The sequence below is a fragment of the Scleropages formosus genome, chromosome 13, assembly GCF_900964775.1.
Source record: "Scleropages formosus chromosome 13, fSclFor1.1, whole genome shotgun sequence".
Classification (NCBI taxonomy): Eukaryota; Metazoa; Chordata; class Actinopteri; order Osteoglossiformes; family Osteoglossidae; genus Scleropages; species Scleropages formosus.
In genome coordinates, this window is record NC_041818.1 from 26,779,311 (window position 1) to 26,800,759 (window position 21,449).

General features: G+C 47.6%; 1 protein-coding gene across 1 annotated transcript in view; it reads left to right on the forward strand.

Moving 5' to 3' along the window:
* Positions 1-1,157: 1,157 nt before the first annotated feature.
* il1rapl2 (interleukin 1 receptor accessory protein-like 2) overlaps positions 1,158-21,449 on the forward strand; it is a 170,031-nt gene continuing 149,739 nt past the window's right edge. The window contains exons 1-2 of the mRNA XM_029257167.1: positions 1,158-1,267; positions 19,709-19,810. Coding sequence (XP_029113000.1) covers positions 19,729-19,810 — 82 coding nt within the window. The 5' untranslated portion in view covers positions 1,158-1,267; positions 19,709-19,728. The remainder of the gene's footprint in view (positions 1,268-19,708; positions 19,811-21,449) is intronic.

Here is a 21,449-nt window from a genome sequence, read left to right on the forward strand (position 1 = left end):
TTTCACCTGCTCCACATTAGCATCGCTTCACATTTCATTATTTTTGTATTCCTCTGGGTTCATGTGAATATGGAAATACTGCACTGGTGGTGGTGGAAGAGAAAAGAAGGGCGAAATGAAAATTATTTAAAGTCTGTGAAACATATTTAAGCGCATTAAGCACTTTCCAATTACTTTAAATTATGATCGATATATATTGAATATTAACATGTGAGGACTAATGTGTGTTCAGGCATTTAGTTTCGCTAGTCCTGCTGGAATTATTATGGGATTGAACAAGGACTGATTCCGCATGTTGACGAGTAGTTTCCTGCACATTCCTTCCACAAGGAGGCGACACGTGTCACACAGTTTTCACCGATGGCCCTCAAGTCGCTCCGTTTCTTCGGCTTTGCCCGGCAAGATGCGCGTTGAGCTTTCCACACTTTTCGGCGCGCAGTGAGTGTGTGTGCGTGTTTGTCCGTGCAGTGTGTGTGTGTGTGTGTGTGTGTGTCGGCGCAGCGAGCCTGGCTGGTGCTGAAGAACAGCGCCCTTTGCTCACCTCCGGACCGCGCGCTCCCGTCCCCTCCTCCTCCTCCTCCTCCTCCTCGTCGTCGTTGGTCGACCCAACACCCCCCACCACCCCCCTCCACACCGGGAGCTCGCGGTGGCACGCGCCGCAGCGCCGCAAACCCGGTGTCAGGCAGCTTCTCTCCGTCTCGCGGCTCCGTCTGCGGGGCGAGGAAGTGCACTCAGAAAACGGGGGGGAAAGAGAACGAAAGAGTGTGTGTCCGTGCGTGTGTGTGTGTGTGTGAGAGAGAGAGAGAGAGAGAGAGAGAGAGAGAGAGAGAGAGAAGGAGGGAGAGAGTGCCATGGCATGTCCCCGCAGCGCTGGACAGTCCAGGGATCCGGGGAATGGAAGTGATCTGTGTGTAAAGTAAGAGCCCGAAACCCGGCGGGGGGAGCAGGAGACGGAAAGACCGCACAAGTTACAGAGCAAGGAGTTCATCTGCCGAGGAGCGTCTTTCACACTCAGTCATCTTCCGGGGGACTGGAGCTGAGCGCCTGGACCAGCGTGTGCGCGTGTGTGTGTGTGTGTGTGTGTGTGTGTGTGTGTGTGTGTGTGTGTGTCTGTGCGCGCGCGCGCGGTGCTGGAGAATAAGGGAACGATGAGTGGAGATGAAGACGAGTGACACGCCGGCGATGCTCATCTGAGAGACACTTGAACAAGTGGAAATAGCTGCAGGAGAAGAAGAGGAGCGGAGCGGCTCTCGTGTCGGCGAGGCAGGTGAGCGGCTCTCTGTTACATTGTATCCTTTTCCTCCGCTAAGAAGAGCAGGCCGTCCGCGATTCGCCTTCCTTCTGCCTCTGAACGCGGCCGACTAGTCGCTGCACGGGAAAAGCCGCGTGTCGCGTGTCCCCCGCTTTATAATCATCGCTTTCTCTCTACTCACTTTTATTACTTGCACTTAATGCTTCGGCAGGGGTGATACTCGAGCGCGTGGCGCTTATTAATGTCTTTCACACCCGCCTTTGAGCGCTCTTTCTTCAACATGAGTTTAAACGCTGAAACTGTGCGCGTAAAGTTTCCCAGTAGAGTCTCTCCGACATGATGGAGACAATACAGTACCGTGGTAACGTCTTCGCTCCGGGGCAGCAGCTCCCTCATGCAGTAAAGTAACTCCGCACTTGAGGTTCACATCAACTGGAGATCAACTCCAGCCACACATCTGTCACCTCCAGCGCTGTAACAGCCAGGGCTGCGGGGAGGAGGAGGGAGGCAAAAAGGGAGAAGGATAAAGCAGAAAGGAGAAGGAGGAAGGATGGAGACAAAAGAAGGAATGAAAAGGAAGCAGGATATCATAAGGAAGAAGAAAGGAAGGGAAGGTAAACAGAAGAAAGAAGGAGAAGAAATGAGAAAGAAGAAGAGAATAATGAGAAAAAAGGAAGAAAGGACAAGAAGGAAGGAGGAGATTGCAGTGAGTGGTTCACAGCAGAGGAGGTCCCACCTGGAGAGTGAGGCTTACACTCCTTACACCACCACCCCCTCCACACACCCCACTGGTCGCCCCTACAACAGAACTGTAGTTTGCTTTTATAGAGACGAGTTGAAAAAACTGCTAAATGTGTCACAGCATAGTGGAAAAGCCTGAAGTGACTTTTCATGAAATGTAAATGAGTGTGACCACCTCTTACGACTCGCTTGTTGTGCTGCTTTAGCCGATGCCTTTATTTACGGAGACGGATTTAAGAGGAACCTGAAGCCCTGGCTCATTCTGAAGCGCGCAACGATTAATTGAAATTAAGTAAAGCAACAAGGACAAGAACTGCTAAAAACATCCTTTGCTTATGAAATGAACATTACAAATTCTCCCTTAAGTCCCTATTTATGATGCACATACGTATGTGATGAAGCAACAAAAAAGTGAGTGTCTGCTGAGTGTTGACGCTTAACTGTAATATCTCCGAACCATTTTGATGTGCAACACGGCAGCAGTAAATCAGCTGCAGTTCAGGGACAAAACGCCTTGTAGGTTCATGGGGGAGTGCATTAATGCTCTCTCGAGTGTAAGAGTCCAATTTTCCCTGTAATTATTGTACTTCACAATAGCTGCAACACACTGTCTTTCTGCGATGTTAAGTGGCCAGAGCAGGTATTCTCAAAGAGATAATGTGCTGTGAGGACACTGTTTTGTGGTTTTCGTTCAATGTCCCATCAAGTAGAACGCAATGTGCTTCAGGATAGCTCCTTCCTCACGACACACTCCATTTACTGTTTTAACTTTATAGCTGCTTGTGAGAATGCTGGGCTTCGTTCCCTAGTCATCCAGCAACACTGCATCAGAATGTATATTTTTTACGTTTCCTTGTGAGCATTTGATTTGCATTCTTTAACATCTTTTTTCCAAAAACCTTAGGAGAAAACGGCATATCTGCATAAATAAAACCTATATACCTCTGCTAAATTTGATAACATAGAGCAAAACATTTTGTTACGACATTAGGCCGGACCTTGAGAGATCAAAGGACCACATTAGTGTTGTCTGGAGTACCAAGGAGTGCAGTGTCCAGTACGTACGTGAGTGCGGTCACTCAGTGTTCTGGCTGCAAGGGTATGGTATCATTAAGAAAAGGTTGTAGTCGTTTTGGCGCTAACCAAGTGTGTCGCCTTGCAGCTGACTCACTGCGAAGGTCAGGTCTGTGTGCGTGTGGGTGTGTGTGTGTTTCAGTTTTTTATGTGGTCGGGGGAAAAAAACTGCATCAAGCATATCCACACTGTAGGTTTGTGTTAAAGCAGTAGTGCTGGTGCGGTGTGGTGCCCTTGACTGAGGCGTTAACTTCCACTAGCCGCTTTCGTAAATATCACTCTGCACTTCCGTTTTGGGAGTGAACTGATGTAAAAAGGGAAAAAAAAGATCTTCAAAGATACAGATATGTTCATTACACATATACAGAGCTGCTTGAAAGTATGTGGACCCCTTGTGTCCATTAGTTTTACCATGAAATGGGTATTTAATGAGAATCAGTGTTTCTCATGTGACATAATAGGTGTGTAATGAACAATTCCATATGTTACTTTAGAGGAAATCATGTGTGTAGTAAAAACACGCAAGTAGTGTAGGTGCAAAAATAAGTGAACCCCAAGTGGCACTGGTTAAACTAAGTACGTAAGTAGAATCAGGTGTGTAAATCATAATCGTTTATTAATTTTTATGAGTTTATTTTAAGTTTTTTTTCTCTTCAAATATTTTATACAGCAATATAACTATCCCTATTTGGTTCATATACTTTTAAGCAGCACTGTATCTGATGTAATAATGAATAATGTATGACTATTCAGATGGAGTATGGTGGGACCTCAAAGAAGACACAATATATATAGTGTATTAAGGAAACAGTGTATATTCACACCCGGAACTCTTGTGCTGTGCAAGATGTGCACCGTTTTCCAACCTTTCCTGGAAATCCCACAGAAATCAATTTGGAGCCGCTGCACACAAATTAGCTGAATAGTTTATTCTTAATGTGTTTAATTTCCATCCCGTTTTCCATGCTAGATCTGCAGCACCGACTCATACGTTCAGAATCACGTGCGAAGAGCAGTAGATGGTGAACGGCATGAAGAAGTGTTCTGACCGGAAGAGGTGATAGGTTCAAATCCCAGGATGTACTCTGTTTTTGTCACCGCCACATAACAGTTTCAGCAAAGAGGTATCCACATGTGTCAAATTTCTAAGTCGCTTTGGATAAAAGAAGCTGTCAAGCAGTTGAAATAATAACTTCCACTGTACGTTCCTCTCCTGACATGTTCCAAAATACATGTTTCATCATTACTGCGCTTCTTCTCTCATCACGACGCTTCCTCCCCTGTAAATGCACTCAGCAATCTTTTGATGTCAGTCGGCAGCTATTAGAACATTCAAAATGTCCCCGTAGCCTGGTGGGAGAGGGCGGGGGTGCACCGCGGAGGTGGGGGTGCCAAGGCTGGTGGGGCAAGGGTGGGGGTGGGGGTGAGGGTCGGGAGTTGTTGCTGGAAGAAAGCTCTGTCGCCTACTTTCCCTTCGCTTCCCTGGAAACTTAGCAGGCACTCGAACGTCAGCCGCGTTGTAAACCCACAATAGTTATTTGTTCTTAGCACATGGGGGGGGGGGGGGGGGGGGGGGCAAGACCGTGTGTGTGTGTGTGTGTGTGTGTGTGTGTGTGTGTGTGTGGCTGAGGAGTCTTGAATACGGGGAGCTGATTAAATACAGTGACACGGATATTAAAAAGTGTCAGGGTGTTTGGAGGTTGAACTGCTGAAAGTCATTATTCCCTCTCCGAAAAAATGGGATTGAGAGGAAACGCAAATCTCAACCGAAACATCATGGCATGCGATGAAAATGAAAGTGGTGGTGGCTATTATTCACTAAATTACATAGCACAAAGGGAAAGTTTTACTGTAACAATAATGTGAAAATATTCAGCTTTTTTAAAATGCAGTGCAATAATGCAGATAACAATAACAATAATAATATGACCCGAATGGTGTTATGCCGTGGTCAGCCGTGACCATGTGCCCCTGAGGACTTCACTCGTGCCCATCGCGGAAGGTCTTCGCACATCATGCCGCCAGTACCAAATCCCAGCTGACCTGTTTGTAGAAGGGAGCTGATCTAATATACAGGGCCCATTGGGCCAGATCGCTCTGCGCTCATCTCACACTCTCTCCAATTAGTCTCCTCTGCAGCTAGATGGATCAGGTGCTGGCCAGTTAAAACACGCTTCTTCTTCCTCATTGAACCATGGGAAAAAAAGATAAGTAATTACAGTGTCTCTTCCTCAGCCTCAACTCGGACTTTCTGCCGATTGCTGGGTGGGGCTCTCGTGGTTACGTATCGTGGAGCCGAGCTGAAACGACAGAACATTTGTTACTCGAGGAGGGGTTTCTGGAGCGCTCTTAAGGACCACATCGAAAAAGAAATGGTGGAAGTTTACCTTGCTGGTCCCCCAGCGGAGGGGGCGGGGGTGGGGATTACCGAAGCCTAGGCCTCCGCGGGAGCTCCCTCAATACCGGCCCAAGCGGCCGCTAAATGAAAATAGATGGAGGCCCGAACGGCGCACTGGGAGCAGCCTCGCTCCCTCCGCAACCATTTATCACCGTCAACCTGTTCCCCATAAAGTCTTTACTTTTAAAGCAGGGGTCCAGAGCGGGATCCCAGCTGAAATTCCAATTTATGATGCTGAAAGGAGCTCTTTGGGTTTTATTGTTGCCATCCGAACGCCGGCTTAAATTAGTTTCCGCCCAACGCCTTTTATTGTGTGTCTCAATGGGTAACGCGGCCTGCTGCATTGGCACAGCTACCTGCCCACCTGCAGCATGTTTATATGCGTAATCATTGAAATGTAGTTGTCATTAGGAATAAGCCTTTCAGCACGAGGAAAGGACTGCAGGCTCAAGCAAGTTGGGAAGAAGTTGTTTATGTAAACATAAATCACTGGCAAAGTGCTGAGATTCTTATTTAGTTTTATTTATTTTTTTTATACCAAACGTGGTAATAGCTTTGACCACTGGCTCAATCGGTTTATTCGCATGGATATTGTAAGGAGGCATATATAATTAAGTTTTACATGTGCAAATCCAGGTTGGAAGTGTGCTCCTACGATCCCGGTGCGGAAGAATCGAAATCCACCGGGGAGCGGTTACTTAGCATTTAAATGGCTTGTGCACTGGGGGAGTCTGGGAACAGAGGAGACGTATTTCAAGGGGGCGTCACGTTATTCAGGGCCTACAGTTCCCCCCCACCCGCTTGCTCCCACGTGAGCCAAGCACAACTCTGGCTTAAATTAGAGGCATCCGGACTGCGTGTTGAGGTCGTCGAGCAAATCAGAGTTTCAGGAAGACAAAAACGAGTCAGTAGATTTCCTTAATCTAGTCTCCTGTGGCATTAGAGTGAATTAAATTTTGGTGAAGTCATCTCGTCTCAAACAAGCTCTGAAATCTGGTGCAGATTAAAGAATAAAATTCCTCTATGAACTCTGATGGACTTTGATGGAACACATTCCTAAATCCTGACCCAGAGACCCCGAGAAGCTTTTTATCCTTTTTTTTTTTTAACACCTCGCTGCCATGGAGTGTAAAACATGCTGGACTGGGTGTAAAAAAACGTTCACTAATGAAGAGCGGAATGGACTTGCTGAGGCTCAGTACGAAGATGGCGACTCTCCCCTTGTGTATTGGACGCAGTATCTGGACCGAGTTTTCTCACCTTGGTGGTTTTACAACGCTCTGACCAAAGGACCACGATGACATTCATCCACCTGGTCATCTGCAGGTTTCCAGAGCCGTTGGCAGCCGATAGTGTGGGCTGTGAGTTTGCAGCTGATTTGTGAGCTGCGTTTCTTCGGTCTTTCTGTCCACCCTGTGATTTTAAGGACATTTAATTTCTGTCAATTTCCCTTCCATCCCACAGGCCTGTAACAGAAGCAAAACATGTCCTAATGCAACTGAAATCGAACAGTAATCAGACCAATCATATCTGGGAATGTGAGCCTGATTAGTAGCCCCTAGTAATGGCCCTGGTCCTATACATTATAGATAATTATGATATATTAATATGACATATGGCTCTTCCATATGGACAACTCAGGGGTAAAAAAATTCAATGAATTCCAGGGAATATGTTGTATAGTGCATGATTTGATTGTTTTTTCTTGGCTTTCTTGAGTCCTCGTTGAGTCCAGTGCACTTTCATTGTTTGCTGTGTGCCGTTTCTTCATCACCTGGTGTCACCGAGACGTCACCTGTGTAATGGATCGAAGGGGTGGTAAACAGCGTTTTATCCACTTAAGAAATAGTTTTTCCCTGTGTCTGAAAGCATCTGTGTTTTCCACCTGTGCCAGCATCCTATTGGTTACTGCAAAGGTCACTGAGGAACTGGACCAATCAGCAACTGTTAATTTGCTTTACCTTGGTCCAGCTGGGAGGTGGACCACAGCTGGAGATCTGGTCACGAGTAATTCCATCATACATTTTTTTTAATCTGTTTACTCAGCCCTCATGTTAGTAGCAGCTTGTAAATACTTTACTATTTTGTTGACTTAAAGTTTGTTCTAATCAGTTCTAGTCACTTTTCCCCACATTAGCTATGTTCTAGGTAATTTATAGGCGTGCAATTTACACTGATTACACTGTTGCTCTTTGTGGACATGTAGTTCACCATGGCTTCCAAAAGGATTAGTTAAGGACACTGGCTTATGATGGAGCTAAACTAGTGCTGTCCAACCACCGTGCACCAGGAAGAGTCCAGTGGCAGGCCATCCTTTGTTATGCTTTGAATGCACTGCGTACAACAAGAGGTGCTCCAAATTTCCACCACAAAAGGACAAGTGAGAACAGAACGAGAGCAACGAGGTCGGCGATTGCCCTGTTTAACGCTCTGTAACAATGGTTTGGAATCAAAGCACAAAATACCAGCGTAACACGGTGTGCGTAGGAGGAACTGCACACACTTTGATACACAGCAAGCGCAAAACAATAGATAACTGCTCTCTGATCCACTCAAACATTTTGCCACACACATTGCCTGCTTTCTTCTCATTGATGTTTCCTAGCATCTTCGTTTTGCTCGCTTCCCTTCAATATGACCTTTGTCTGGGGGAGATAAATAGCCTGTTTTTTAAAGTTAGCCACACAATACTGCTTCAGTACTGGCTCAGGAGGACAAAAGCAATACCTGGAATGTGAACCTGCAACCTTGCGGCCTGAACCGAAGGTCCTCCTGTCGAAGTACGTGTTTGGCTGGATGCGATCGGATTTAGCGTAATGGAACCGGTGCCATTGTGTTGCGATGCCGTTCGTTCCTCTGTACCTCGGTCGCATCTTTTCTTTTCCTACCGCGACCTGTCCTGCGGACCTTTTCTGAAATGTCTTAAATTTCCATGTGGGTTTGCTTTTAATTTTCTAAATGTCTGTGGCAATGAAGAAGAATTTCTTTTTTAATGACTGCCAGGATTAAAAAAGCCATTGGCGTTGCAAAGTGACGAACTCTGAGAAAGGAAGCAGAAATGAATGAAGTCGTGCAGTTGGTCTCGGCCTCGGCACAGCTTGCGTTTCTTGCTCTCGCTTGGCACTTCTCGAACAAATTTCCGTTTCTGAACAATATGCCACCACGAGCGAGTCACTCCTTCCTGTGATTCTGCTGTGGCACGGCACCAAAGTCGGCCGCCGCCAGCCAGCCAGTAATCGGAGGAAGGATGACGAACGGCGAAGGCCTGCGACCCACCTGTCACATGTGCGCGGCCTGTGCTTGGGCCCAGGGAAATAGATCTCAGGAAGTACAGCGCAGTTGTCCTCACTTTCGCATCAGTACATACATACATACCTTTATGTTCATGTTCGTCTCCTAGTAGGGAATCGTCCAAGCAATATGAAAACATTGTCTTCATTTGAGCAGCACGCTTCTCCAGCTCTTGTGTGGTAGCTTGCAGCTATAGCGTTCAGCCACGGGGACCCCCGGTGTGGTCCGTCAAGTGCTCTGAACTCACCCTGACAAAATGTCTCTCTCCAGTTTGTGAAATATGTTTCAAAATTATTTTCGTAATAGGGCTTGCCAGGATGGTATTTGTTGTGAAAACTGGGAACACTTAAATAAATAAAAATAGGAACAAAGTGGATAGACTAATGTATTAACTGAGGACAATGAATTTAAGATTAAGTTAAAGAAATGAACATAATACTAAAACTGAGGTGCCTGTAATAAGTATAGAGGTACAAAAACTCATCTTAAAGTGGTTTGTTTACAGCTCTGATTCGCACAGAGCCGTGTGCCCACGGAACTGCTGAACAGAACGGGGAGGATATATGAAACGATGAAATGCAAACCCCGAAAAAGTTCATTCGAACTCAAATGTGCTGATACAGAAGAACCGAGGTGCCCATTGCTGACATTATTTGTGGGATAACTGCCAAAGATCTGACTTGGTGAAGAAGCTCACATGTGGACTGAGTGCAAAGCAGTGTAAACTGGGCGTACAGGTCAAAGGTCACACTTTCCCCATCAGTCCTGAAGAAATGTTATCATCACTTGTGGCTGATAGTGAAGTTATTAGTGGCAGGGATTCATCCATCCATTATCGATGACAACATTTCAAGTGCAGGGTTTCAGTGGTCCAGAAAATATCCTGGAAGAACGGGGTGTGCGGCAGGGTACACCAGGTCAGGTATACACACTCCCTTAGTCACGCACATTGTGGGCAGTTGAGAGTCACCAGCTCACCTGAAACACGTGTCTTTGGACTCTGGGAGGAAACGGGAGGAAACTGGAGAAACCAGAAGAAACCCACTTGAACACGGGAAGAACATGCAAACTCCAGTAGGCGGAGCCACATTTGAACCCACATCCAGAAGCACAGCTCAGGAGCTGTGAGGCACCAGCCGTCCTTCAGTTTCAGTGTCTTTTCATCCATCTCCGACCTTGAGTGTGTGAACCGCTTGTGTGCAGAAGGAGTTCCTAACGGGTCTCGGACACACAGATAGCCCGTGTCGTTGCACGCACCGATGCCCCAGGCTCTGCATGCCACTCATGTTCTGCTTGTTGTCTGCTCGTTGGCGCCCGTTCGGAACAGCGCACCAGTTGCCAACGGCGATAGCACTTCCTGTCATCCGCCATCCAGCCCTGCATTACGGATGTCGCGGGGGCGGAGGTGGCGGAGTAGGCGGAGCCCTGCCTTGGCAGTCGAGCGCTCCGATCCACACCTCCTCCCGAGCTCGCTCCGCGGGGGTCCGCTCCAGCACCCTCGGAGCAGTTGGATGTGGTGGCGGAAGGTCTGGAGAGGAGGACACGCTGTCCCGGCGAGCCGATGAAGGCTGCAGCATATGTTCGCGCTCCTCCGGCTTAGTCATCTTGTTCGGGTGGCGACTTCACCCTCTGCAGCGAGGCCTCTGTCTACGTGTCGTTTTCAAGTCCTTATCTGTGTATTCGCTCATGGTTTTCAAGACTTCAGGAGGTGTGCAGTGTAACAGGGATATGCTTTTTGAAAATTTACCGTTTATGAATCTTTGAATTGTTAGGGTTTGGGTTATGGTTAGTGCTCCTAACAAAATTGTTTTGTATTTGAGTCGTGTAAGCTTTGGAGGTCAAAGTGGGTCAGACAGCTGCAAGGCGTTGAACCGAGTACCTTTGTTTTGTTAATAGTGTCAACTAAGCAACACATTAATAACAGTCAGTATAACAAGAGTGATGGGACCAGTAATTCGTCACGTATAGATCTATGATTACTTATTACTGACGTCGGGGTTGTTTTTCGGGCCAGCAGTGCGTCATTTCTGGAAATTATGTTTCTGTCTTCCCAGTAACGCAGAATTACATGGAACGCACCAGGGGAGAAAATAAAAAACTATTTATTACCGTGAATTCTCTGCAGTTTCTCAGGATGTACGAGTAGATCAATAGGCCTGCTCCTGTGTTTCGAAGCCTCATGAATTGTTGTTAAAATGTCATCAGCTACCTGCAGCATGACCCAAAATATTGTTCGCATGGCACGAATGACTCAGCTGGCAGGCAGCGTGTTGTAGGTCAGTGCCTAGACTCACCCCCATCACCCTCAGGTGTTCGAGCAGCATATGAGGACGCCACACCGAGAGACGGTTCCTTTGCGTAGCGGGATGTTCCATGTTCCGTGAACACGTGTTTCCCTCCATTTGTGAATATGTCTCTTTTTCTGGGGGCTCCGCTAGAATGTCTCGGCCCCTCTGTCCTCACCACCGAGCTCAGTCCCATCAGGTTCAGTCTCATAGGCTCTCGCACCCCCTCACCCACACCAGAGAACTGGACATCTGCTGTCTCACCAGGTGTGGATGTCTTCCAGGCATGGTCCACAGCGGGGAGGCGATTGGAAGGCCATGAGGAGGTGATGAGTAGGCGATGGGGAAGCCTTGAACCCAACAATCAGCCCAAAGTTTACGCTCTTTGGAGGGGTGGGTGGTCCTCGCGATGCTCCGCCAGCCCTTATTTCACCAAGACAAAGGAAGGAAGACCCTGTCTGGAGATACTTTGTCCGCCGCCAGCTGAGATACATGAAAGAGCCGGGAGCCGACATTCGATTGATTGGGAATGCATTAGTGAGAGCAAGAGGTCGGGCCTTAGTATCAGCGACAAATCAGTAAACAAAAACTGTGCTGTGACCAGAATGTAAGAGGCACAATTAGCAGAACAAACAACAGGAAATGTTCTCTTACTGCTGCCACACGGCAATTTAAAGAATGTAGGAACTTGCCCACAAGTTGTCCAGTCCACCTAAATGGGGTCAAATCCCATTACAGACACCTGACTGATGCAATGGTAAGCGATTCTGTGGCTGGTACTATAATCTTCAACAGGGTAATGTATATCTGTAAACTTTATAGGTCACATGACCACCAGTACACGATATGTTCTGTGATCCCCGTGAAGTTAAGAGATTTGCTCGTCCACCAGGAAAAAGAGATGTGCTTTGCTGAAAACGCATTAGGTTCTAAACCCATCTACTGTGCCATATGGACACTTTTATTTGCACCGCGGTATTACGTGTGAAGCCTCTTATTTACAGTCTTGCTTGGAGATCGCAATCAGGATGCGTTCACTTCAGGACCATGCTGGAGAAGCTGTGCTCAGGCAGAATTTTTTCAGCAGGTCAATATTAAAGCCATCAGTCTGGACATTTTCTGTGTTACTAATTCAAAATATTTCTGAACATTTTAAGAAAACTGTGTGTAAATATTTGATGAGCCACATCAGCAGAAGTTGGAGCAAATATAAACTCTGAAGGCTCTGGTCTTGGAATTCTACCAGGACAGCAAGGAAACGAGGCTGTTAAACCTGACTTGTCAGACTGACAGTGTGGTGGGAAACTTTCTCCTTTTACCGCGATTCGCAGGTAATACACAGCCCACCTGCGTCCCAAGCTAGACCTCCTAAATGTGACAGCTGAAAAATACAGCAGGCTGCTGGAGAGGGGCCACTTTCGAAAAATATCTCATTCTATGTCTCCGTGCTTTAATTTGACTGCATTTCCTTCCCCTGGTTCTATCGGTCACTTGGTCGGCACCTTTACTGACACCTGAAGCCTGCAGGGGAATCATACAAAATAACCTCTTGACTCCATCTGATTTTCCCATAAATTTGTCTGATTTACCCGTAAAGTACATCTCGGATGACGCGCAGGGGTCTTTAGCACAACTAAGAGCATTTCCTCCTCGCTCCGCATTATTGACTTGTGCGGCTTGTTAGTGTCTCTTCGGGTTCGCGCCTCGGCATCAGAGCGCGGCGTGTGTTTCTCGGTGTGTGGCCGATGTGTTTAGAGAGCAGCTCGGCAGTGAGAAGAAGGAGGGGGCCTTTGACTCCATTAAACAGTTAATATTTATCTGTGTATGATCATAGTGGGGGGGGGGGGGGGGGGGGCGGTGGCGCAGTGACGCAGTGGGTTGCATTGGGTCCTGGTCTCCGGTGGGTCTGGGGTTCGAGTCCTGCTTGGGGTGCATCGCGACGGACCGGCGTCCCGTCCTGGGTGTGTCCCCTCCCCCTCCGGCCTTACGCCCTCCGTTGCCAGGTTGGGCTCCGGCTCCTCGCGACCCTGACTGGGACAAGCGGTTCAGACAGTGTGTGTGTGTGTGTGTGTGTGTGTGTGTGTGTGTGTGTGTGTGTGTGTGTGTGTGTGTGTGTGAGATCATAATGTACAGTGCACATTATAAGATATAATACATGTTGTGTGTGAATCTGTGTTTGTCTGTGTGTATGTTGTCAGCAGCAGCCATAGTTTACTACATGATTCCAGTTTACAAGGGATGCAGTTCTGATCTCACGTGGCTGCATGTTGTCATCCTTTGGCCCTTGAAGGGAACTGCTCTGTCTGTGTGTGTGTGTGTGTGTGTGTATGTTTCTGGTGCTGCACAATGCGTTACTCAGGCAGGCACTTCCACAGCGTAAATGTACATTCTCCCCCTCTCGGTCCGTTTTGAGTGGATCGGGATCGGTGTGTAACCTGGCAGGCCTTGAGAAATGCACCGGGATCGATCCAGCAGACCTGGAGAAGGAGCTCCGCCTCCCCGCCATTCTCACCCGGGTGTTTTACGGCTCTTTAATGGGTACCGTAATGGTGATGTGTGGCATGCAATTAGTCTCCTTGCTTCTGCCAGGTGCTGCAGAATCCATTACGATTCAGCTAACTGGAGCATCTCCCTGCTTTCTTTTGTGGGGCTGTGGGGCCATTACACACACACACACACACACACACACACACACACACACACACACACACACACACCGGGATCTTTAACCACTCACTTTTACCATGCAGCATATGCAGGCCTACGGACACCAGTTAACAGGAATGAAGAGAGCGATGGAGTCCAAACATGTCGGTGAACCGAGTCATGATCACAAAAGGTGCAGCACTTGCTAAGTGCCAGTGGCACCACGATAATGTCCTTCAACACTGTCCTGTCGCTGTGCTCAGTGCACCTTGAACCCGTGCCTCGCACGATTTTCTCTGTCTTCTTCCGGCAGCCTCCAGCTTTGCAGCTGTATTACCCACAGTTGTGGAAGGTTCGAAATGCCCTCTTTGCCTCAGTGTTGTTTAATGAAATAAGCACATGTGAAGCACACGTCCTTCTGCACACTATACTCTGTGTTCAACCTCTGCTTCAGGTGGTTGCCTGTTCTAATCCCCTCATTAGTGTGGACACACTGCCGTCTTCCAGTGCTGTCCAGCTGTCTCAGAGGAGCAGGATTCACTGCAGCGAAGAAATAATCTAACCTCGATTACCGGGGCCATGAATCACTGCGCACCCTTTGCTCAGCATCGTATAAGAGCTGCTTTGTGCAACGTGGACCACGCCACTTGCGACAGTCAGCATCCCCCGCAGTGAGTCTGCAGCAACAGGAGGACGGCCAGAGGCTCATGACGTATGAAGTCATCTCTCGCCAGATGTTACTGGTTCCAGGATGCAGTGGCCCCTCCAGAGGCCAGATGGCGAGCCGTGCAGAACATCGGTGCGTTCATCGGTGCGTTCATCGGCGCCGCGTGGCGGAGGCGCTGCCAAGCGGGCCGGCGGCTTCCCCTCGCGTGCTCACCCGTGCTCCCCGCTCTTCTCCGGGGCCTACGTGGACCATCGCGCAGGTAATGTGTCAGAATGGCCCGTGGACCCTACGCATGCCGCTTCATCTGCCTGTGCCGTTTCATTTTACGTCCACTCAGAGACGCCACGGTCAAGGACCCGGAACAGTGCTGCTCCATAAACATCCACTCCCCCATTTTCGAGGGTGTAGCATCACGGGAGTTCCGGGGCCACGGACTCTAATGCTCCGGGTGTCTCGTTTGAGAAGTGCTGCTGCTGCGTGTGGCCTTGCTTCTTGCCCATGGAACTTTGTGGACACACCACTGGACATTCTCTTCTGTCCAGGAGAAGATGCACTGGACTTTGCTGGCCCTCTAATGGCCTGTCTTTCCGAGAGAAGAGCAAAGCAGGTAAATATTTCATGCAGAGATACCTGGAAAGACTGGCCTAATGGCCACCAACTGCTCGCCGTGCGTGCGGAGCCGAATGTAAATAGCAGGTCTTTTTTCATTTACCCTAGTAAGCCTTTTAGAGAGGGTCCAGAATGGGGTTTACCAAGGAACCGACTGTGTCTGCTGAGTTCAGGTTTGATGTCTGCTCGTGCTGAACCCTGATCCTGTTTGCAAACCCTTCTTTGCGTGTGTGCGCACACACACACACACACACACACACACACACACACACACACACACACACACACACACACACACATGCACACATACACGCACGCACACTCTAACTACAGGACTTGCTGCATGTCTTGCAGTGAGATGGATCCAGGAGTCACTTTAAAGGGGATGTGCCCCCCCCCCCGCCCCTGATTTACGGTGGTCCCCTCCTGGAACATAATGTACATTTATTGATACTTACATTTATTCATTTAGCAGACACTTTTGTCCAAAGCGATGTACATCTTAGAGAAATACAATTTGTGCATTACATTAAGAGAAAGAAACATGGCTGCAGACATATGACGCAAATAAACCTAGTTTGTTACCTACCACTTGCTGTACCGAGGTTCGTCATTCAAGTAGGTGCATAAAACACAGGATAGACAAATCCTAATATCATCCCACCAATTTTTTAAAACTAATATTAAGATACACAAGCAAGCAAATACAGTGCCGGAGTAGTGGTTGATAAAAGGCTTTATCTGGTGTTGCTCATGAAGTTACAGTGCATGAATTTTTACACCATACATGAGCTGGATAGATCTTGGACGAAATGAGTCCGGAAAAGGTGGGTTTCTAGACCCTTCTTGAATCTAGACAGAGTTTCTGCAGTTCTGAGTGAGAGGGGAAGGTCATTCCACCACAACAAAGCCAGAACCGAGAACCTCCATGCTTTTCCTTTTGTGCGCGGGACCACCAAGCGAGCAGAAGTAGACAACTGAAGGGGTCTGGCTGGGGTGTAGCGGTTGATCAAGTCCTGTAAATGAGGTAGTTTTACATGCTTGTTCTGGTCAGTAACACCATGGCAGAGATTCTATAATTATGTAATATTATATAATGCTATAATTACACTGGAACTTTTTCCCATGTCTCTCCTGACGGCAGGAGCGGTCAGCTGAAAACAGCAGTGCATTTAGGGGAGTGGCTTCGGTCAAACTAGCTAATGGAAGAGCAGCGTGTGCCACCCCTAACTATTGGTGTGCTTTGCGGAGAACATATAGATCGTATACTTAAAACATTGCAGTTTTACCTGTAGGTTCTAACAGACTTTCTTGGCACTCATCAGGGCAGAGGTAACGATTTCGAAGGTCCACCAAAAATTATATAATTTTACCTTTATATAATCTTAATGTAACCTAGACACACACATTTATTTTAGCATATGGCATAGGACACATTGATGTAATATGGAAAAATCACAGATTTAAAATGCTAATAAAAATGAATCACATGTTATTTCTAATAAGTGTGAGCACATTTCCTTCACTGGGATGACTGATATAAGGGAATTGGGGATTTGAACCCCCTTCAGTCTTACAGTCACTCTTTCCTTGCTTAACTATTTAAGTTTTATTATGTTGATTTTGTTTTAACTTTTTTTTTTTTAATACGTTTTCCACTCAGGTTTGTTGGTAAATATACTTTTGACATTAGCTTGTACTATATGTCAGTTTTTAGAGAAATATTCCACACTCTTGAAAATAACTAATTTTGGCACCAGGTTCCAAGCACTGAATATTCCAGCACCTTTTAGGATTTGATGTTTTCTAGAATGTTCTGGTACGTTCTAAAATGTTGTGGTGCCTCTAGAATCTTCCAATGGCTACGTGATCATTTGTGTACATACTAGTGAGGAGACATGGTTTCGACAGTTTGAAATTTGTAATCAGTGAAGGGATCCGAAACATGACATTTTAAAAAAATCGCATTTTCGGATTACTGGACAGTAACTGTTGGTGTTGTCTACATAAGGAATATTTAATTGATGGACATGGAAAGCAGTGTTCTAAGTACACATTCCCAGCTGGACGTGATGTCCAAGGTTTCTCTAAAGGCACTTCAATAATTCACCACAGACCATAGTGACCACGCTGTTCACACCAAGAGGGGGTTTTAACTAATCCTTTGGGTACGATGAGAGGGGACCCCCTTGGCTGCACTTCAGACCACAGCGTGATGACGCAAGACGGTTTCACTGAAATGAAACGAAGAGAAAGATCTCTTACTCCGAGAGTTGTTCAGCGTATGACTGTCTCCAGGGCACCGCAGTGGGTTTTTGAACAGACCAGCAGCCGATAAGATGTCATAGGTCCACATCCGTGACCCATATTCCACCTGCTACGCGGAACTATATTCAAACGCTGCCCGTCTCACTGAAAGGGCAGTAGGGTGGGACAGCAGGTAGGTTTGAATCCGGCTTAGTGTGTGTGGCCATTGCATGTTCTCGCTGTGTTCGAGTGGGTTTCCTCCCACAGTCTAAACATGTGTTTCGGGTGGACTGGCGACCCTAAATTGTACCCTTTGTCAGTGCGTGTAAACAAATGAGGTTACGATTGCTCTGACTGCGCAAAGGCCTTTGGTCCCATCCAGGTTGCGCTCAGCGCCATGCTGTGTGTTTGTTGACCACAGCAAACATGAGCTGGGCAGGCAGTGTGTGGACGGATGGATTCAGGTTGATTTTGTTCAACGCATCGGGCTCCTCGCTCCGCCACTGGGAGAACAGGACAAGACGGATGACTCGGTCCATCAAGCACACTGGCTGATTGTGCCTCTTCTGTGCACACTCCGTCCACATCATTTCAACAAGCAAACAGCCTCGCTTCCTCTGAGGACCCTGCTGTGTTTTCCCCTTTGACAGGAAATTTGCCATGTTTTGGTGTTTCGGAGGGAAGGTGCCTCAAATTTGGCACATGTGCTTTGTGTGCGCCCCTCATTTACTTCTTTGAGGTATTCCGCTAAATATATAGCTGTTCTTTGTTACAAACTTTCGCCGATTTCTGGGAAAAAGTAACCAATGGAGTCGATAATAAAACCCAAACGTGAACAGAGGCTTGTTTATCGGCACTGCTGTCTTGTGCGCGGTGCGCCGCACATTCGCAGCTCGGAACAATGTGCCATTTGAAGAAAGTGCAGACAGTAGTAATCTTTTAACATGGCGCTGGCTTCGTGAAAGGGAACATAAGCATGGAAACGCAACATTTGAACAGATGGAAAATATTTGTAAATGCAGTAGCCGGGAAATGATGTTTATTACCCCTCGTGGCACTAGTCAATACCTTCTTTGAGCCTCCAGCCCCATGATGTGTGAGAAGAGGTGAGAACAGTGCGAGGCACAGACCGGGGAAGGCGGGGCAGGGCAGTGAGCGGGAGCGTGGTGCCATTGCTGAGCGCTGCCAGGAGGAAGCGCTAATGGAGCGGGTCCGAGCGCCATGAAGAGCTGCACGCAATTATGCACGGAAGCTAATAATCGCTAATAGTCCAAACGTCCCCCGTGTGTTTCATCGGCTGAAGGAGCGACGGAGGCATCTTGAGAGTTTGGGTTTTCTCACGCAGTACAGTTATTGGTTCATTGCCTAAGGAAAGGTGTTGTAGCCACAGGGACAGTAGCGGCTGACAGTACAGGACAGGGTAAATGCCAGGGTTTTGCTGTAGCACCTCCAACTCAGAGTCTTTCCCTACGGTACAACAGCAGTTCCAGCCCTAGGCAATTTATAGTGATTTCTTAAGTGTACAGCTGCTCGACCAGCGTTGTCATCAAAAGCCTCTTGTGACTCTGAGACAGTTTTTTTTACTCATTTTTACAGGGATCAGTGTTTTCGTGCAGCAGTTCAGCTTAAATGCCCTCCTGAAGTGTACGGCACACACACGCCTCCTGCCCAGCCCTGTTTTTAGTTGTGTGTCTTCTGCCGATTGCCTTCCAGCGTCCTGCAAAGGAGTTTACACACACTTGTGCGATCACTTAGAAACACACACACAGACCCTCACACTCATGATCACAGAAACACGGACAGACACTCAGAGTCGATGAGTCACCGGAAGACACGCAGAAACAAGCTGACACACACCGATTCTGTTGATATGTACATGGGCACTTGGGATCGTAGCGGTTAGCACTACTGCCTTCTGACCCGAAGGTCACGGGTTTGAATTCTGGCTGTAGCACCCACGAGCAAGGCACTTACCCTAAGTGGCTCCAGTAAAATTACCCAGCTGTGTAAATGAGTACATCACTGCAGGTAGACTAACACCGTAAGTCGCTTTGGATGAAGCATCAGTGAAATAAGTAAATGTATTTCTCTTACTCTCTTTCCCAACAGCAGAATTAGTTTTCGTGAAATGATTTTTTAATCATCGGTGGAGGGTGAATAACTGTATTTTTGTAAACGTAACACCAGACTTTGGACTGGTGGCACACAAATGCAGCCGCAGCTGCGCTTCTGTACCTGTCTTGTGAAGTGAGGCTACAACAACATGGCTTTGTGTTGTGCAATTTCACATCAATTTATTTTTTCAGCAAAGAAGAGAAAGACAACAAGCAGCGTGTCTTCGGAAACAAAAATAGGCCCGCCTGGGCTCCTTATTGCGCAGCATGCTGGATCCAGGTAGTTGAGATTTTCTGCAGGAGCCCAGGGTATTTATTCGCTTTTGAAAAAATCGGTCCGTGTCGAATCGCTCATAGTCATGATGCTTCTGCTTGCGTCCTCAGCCGCGGCGCACGTCTGAAACATGAAGCCTTCTGCCGTCATCTTCCTCCTCATCGGCTCAGCGGCCTGCATCAATCTCAAGTACATCTCCAAGAGGAACTCCGGTAAGTGCTTCTGTTTCTTTTCCATCTGCGAGCGCTGCAGGGTTCGATCGGCGCAGATCTTGCCCTGCGGCCGAAGACCTCCGATCCCTGCTGTCGGGATGGGTCTTGCGGGATGTGTGCCATGCACGGGCAGGGGAGGTGCCATCCATCAGTGCTGTTGTCCCTGGGTGGAGACTGTCAGGCCTGTCAACTCCAAGGGATGAGTGCCTTCTGGGGTGTTTATTTATTTCATCCAGGGTGAGGGGACTGGAGACGCCCCTGTGCCCCTGCCTTCCTGTTGCACTTGAGCCCTTTAGCTGCTTCTCTTGCTTCTGCTTTATTTTTCAGGGCTCTTCCAGGCAAATATAATCAAGTGTAGTGTCATCTGTGGGAACTCATCTCTGAACCCCCCTCCCCACCTTTTCCCTTCCACCCTTGGTATTGTGTAGCTGTTTGCGTGTGGGCGGGGGTGTGTGGTGAGCAATTATGTTATCAGCGCCAAACGGGGTTTTGCGTAGGCGGCAGAAACACGAAGGCAATCTTGTCCGTCCCCCTTTCTCGCCGAGTGGGAGATTTGAAGTGTTTGGCAGATCCTTCCCCTGCCGTACCAAATGCTCTGGCGAAACAGTGGACACTTTACAGCTCTTCACAGTTGGGTCCTCACTAATATTGTCGGTAACACTTCCTTCCATGTGGAGTCTTGTGCACAGGGAGGGTGATAATTATCTGTGGAGACAGCTTTCTCTGGAGCTATTTGTTGCTTTCTCCTCGTAGTTTCTCTTTTTTTTTGTTGGGGGGATAGTTGAATATCAAGCGGCTGCGGCTCTGAGACGTCATTCCTTACAATAAGGCTCTACGCAGAATGACAGCAGAAGCTCCTGAAAATCCATGTGCTTAACGTATTGTTTCAGTAATCCACAATTAAATATGCAATAAAAGGCTGGAAAGGTCTGCAAAGGTAACCCTTCACAATTACTGCAGTAAAATTCTGTCATCACTCTCTGTTAACATCCTTTGTCATTATGATCCAAGCAATGTTTCGGTCAAGTTAAGGTGAGTCCACTTATAAAAAGCTACGACTGCCCTTTGTTAAACTAATCAGAGGTAAAAGCTTTAAATTGCATTCTGCTCCTAGCATTTTGATGGAACCTTGAAATGATGGAGCCAGGCAGCACAGCACTGTGCTGCTGAATGGTCGTAGGAGGTCGGGGGTGTGCACACTGCGATGTACTGGCCGGCTCTTGAGCGTTTTCTTCCTGACGGAGATGATGTGTTTTTTGTTGACAGGAAGGGAAGGACCTTGAAGCTTTTGCAAGTAGCAGTATATGATGTATGTATGATATGATATACATATGATGTAGAAAGTACGGTCCTAATGGTATAACTGTCATTGTGTGTGGGCAGGGCCAGGACCTACTGTGGGTCCATGGTGACTCTTCCTTCAGAGTTGGTATGTCTCAGTGATACAGCGCCTAGGCTGCGGGTTTGAATCCAGATCAGTTTGAGACACAGGTTTCTTCCAGCAGTTCACAGGCGTGCAGGAGATGCAAAGGGTAAACATCTTCCCTTACTGTGCAAACCATGCAAGCAGTTGCCATGAGTCAACGTACCTCAACTGCACTTACTTTGCTACATTTATTCATTTAGCTGATGCTTTTCT